Below are 2,277 nucleotides of genomic sequence, written 5' to 3' on the forward strand. Positions count from 1 at the left end.
TCCTACTCTCTAAGGTAGATTTTTCTCTTCCAAAGCATAAAAGAAGCAGAAATCAAAATGTTTGCAAATATTATTTTTTAATTTTAAATATCATTTAAATGTTGGTTTACTGTGCTCAGATAACTAGGGATAACTCTTAAGACAGGCATTCCAGGCATATGGTGAATTTCCCAATTTACATTTCAAGGGTATCAAGACATTTACAAAGCACATTTCAAGTGCTTTATAAATGGCTTTTTCCAGTCTGAAGGAAATTAGTATAATCTCATTTATTAATTCAGAGAGATCTGTTCCCAAACAGAACGACTTACAAACATATGCAATACATTTCTCAAAACATTCAGTTAAGAATCTTTAAATTAGATTTTGATTTTTTAAAACTTAATGATGGCCCTCATGTACAGATTTAGTGGGAAGGGAGGGAGGGAAGGCAGGAACGATTTCTCAACATTCAAGAGTTTATTCGTAATACGGAAATCACGGACTTCATTCTATTTCAATATTTATTTTGTATTTATTTGACTCTACTTTATAACAAGTACTTATTCGATTCTGGGTGTGGCATGTCATAAAATGGAACCAGCTTTCCAATCCTAAAATCAGATGGAAATTGTAGATGTAATTGCACCAATTGCAACCTGTAGATGGGAAAGGCTTATAGGTCTCTAGTTTGTCTTCTTAATGCTTTTCCATGCCTAATTAAAAGATGGTAATGAAATTCTACATCTTTCATTTTTTTCTTTGTTTTAGTTGCTGCTTGTTATTCAGTTCAGGCCTCAGTATGATGATATAGCATTTAGGGAAAAAGATGCATACCAAGAGCCCCCCACTGGATGTTATAATGGAGAAGATCTCCACAGCCACCATATGTTTTCCCCCTGTGGTCAGATAACTAGGAACAAAGGAGAGCCAAACACTGCAAAAAATCAACATGCTGAAAGTGATAAATTTGGCTTCATTAAAAGTGTCTGGTAATTTCCTGGCAAAGAAAGCTACAGTAAAGCTGACAAGGGCTAGGAGGCCCATGAAGCCCAAGACACAGTAGAACATGACAAAGGAGTTTTCATTACATTCCAGAATAATTTCTTCTGCCATTAAGTGCATGTTGAAATCAGGGAATGGAGGAAAAGTCAACAGCCAAACAGTACAAAGGACTACTTGAATGAAGGAGCAGCAAAAAACAATGGAAATGGTCAGCCTTTTCCCCACCCATTTCCTCATAGTAGAGTTTGGCTTGGTGGCCATGAAAGCTAAAATCACGATGGTGGTTTTTGCTAACACGCATGATACAGCTACAGTAAATATCATACCAAAAGTACTTTGTCGGAGGACACATATCACTTTATGAGGTTTGCCAATAAACAGTAAAGCACAAAGGAATGAAAGCAGAAGGGACATGAGAAGGATGTAGGTGAGATTTCGGTTGTTGGCCTTGACGATGGGAGTGTCTTGGTACTTAATGAAGATACCCAGAACCAACAATACAATAAAAGAAGACAAAAGAGAACAAATGGCTAAGATGGTCCCCAACGATTCTGTATATGTTAGGAAGGTTACAATTTTTGGAAGACATGAATTCTGATCCTTGTTTGGATACTCATCTTCTTGACATGAAAAACAGTCATCCATATCTAGGGGGGAAAACACTCTGGTTAGAAAGATGGCTGCAATGAAATTGAACATATCACACGGTTATCAACATTTGGGGAAAAAAAATAGAAAATATTTTTCCAACTTTTTTTACAGTTAGGGATGGCCCCCATTTATTAACTACATGAATAAACTCTTCAATTTCAATGATCTTGTAAACATAACAGGGAAAGGTGAGAGAAAAAGGAAAGCCTATCCATGACACCTAGTGACCCAGCTGACTTTCAGAGCAAGGGTGGGATTAGAACCTACTACCCCTTGCTTTTTAGTCTGGTGGGCCAAACCCGGGCCAAAGTGGCTCTATTACTGCCGCTATTCACTTTGTTACTAGTTGCCACTTCTTCTCCCATTGCCATCATTAAAGTGTACCTCAAGCAGTTAAGCTTTTGCAGAATGTATCCAAAATATGATAATTTGAGTTTGGTCATATATGTTGAGTAAGAACTCTGGGCAGATTTGTTCAATGATTTAACAAATATTTTTCAAACCTAAAAGCTATGATCCACCGAGATGTTTTTTACTTTGTAGAACCTGGCATTTTATCCTGTTTCTGTTTCCATTTAACATAAAAGTCTGAACGGCCATCCCTTTTTTTCCAAAGAAAAATGCTTCTATTGTGGTAAAGGA

General features: G+C 36.8%; 1 protein-coding gene across 1 annotated transcript; it reads right to left on the reverse strand.

Annotated features, from left to right (window-relative positions):
* Window positions 1-729: 729 nt before the first annotated feature.
* Window positions 730-1,629, reverse strand: LOC309401284 (vomeronasal type-2 receptor 26-like; the record flags this gene model as incomplete). The annotated part of the gene is made up of 1 exon (XM_081970352.1): window positions 730-1,629. One exon carries the CDS (start codon window positions 1,627-1,629, stop codon window positions 730-732), a length of 900 nt encoding a protein of 299 aa, XP_081826478.1.
* Between the last annotated feature and the right edge of the window lie 648 nt (window positions 1,630-2,277).

Source organism: Natrix helvetica (genome assembly GCF_964273705.1).
Source record: "Natrix helvetica genome assembly, chromosome: Z".
NCBI classification, from domain to species: Eukaryota; Metazoa; Chordata; class Lepidosauria; order Squamata; family Natricidae; genus Natrix; species Natrix helvetica.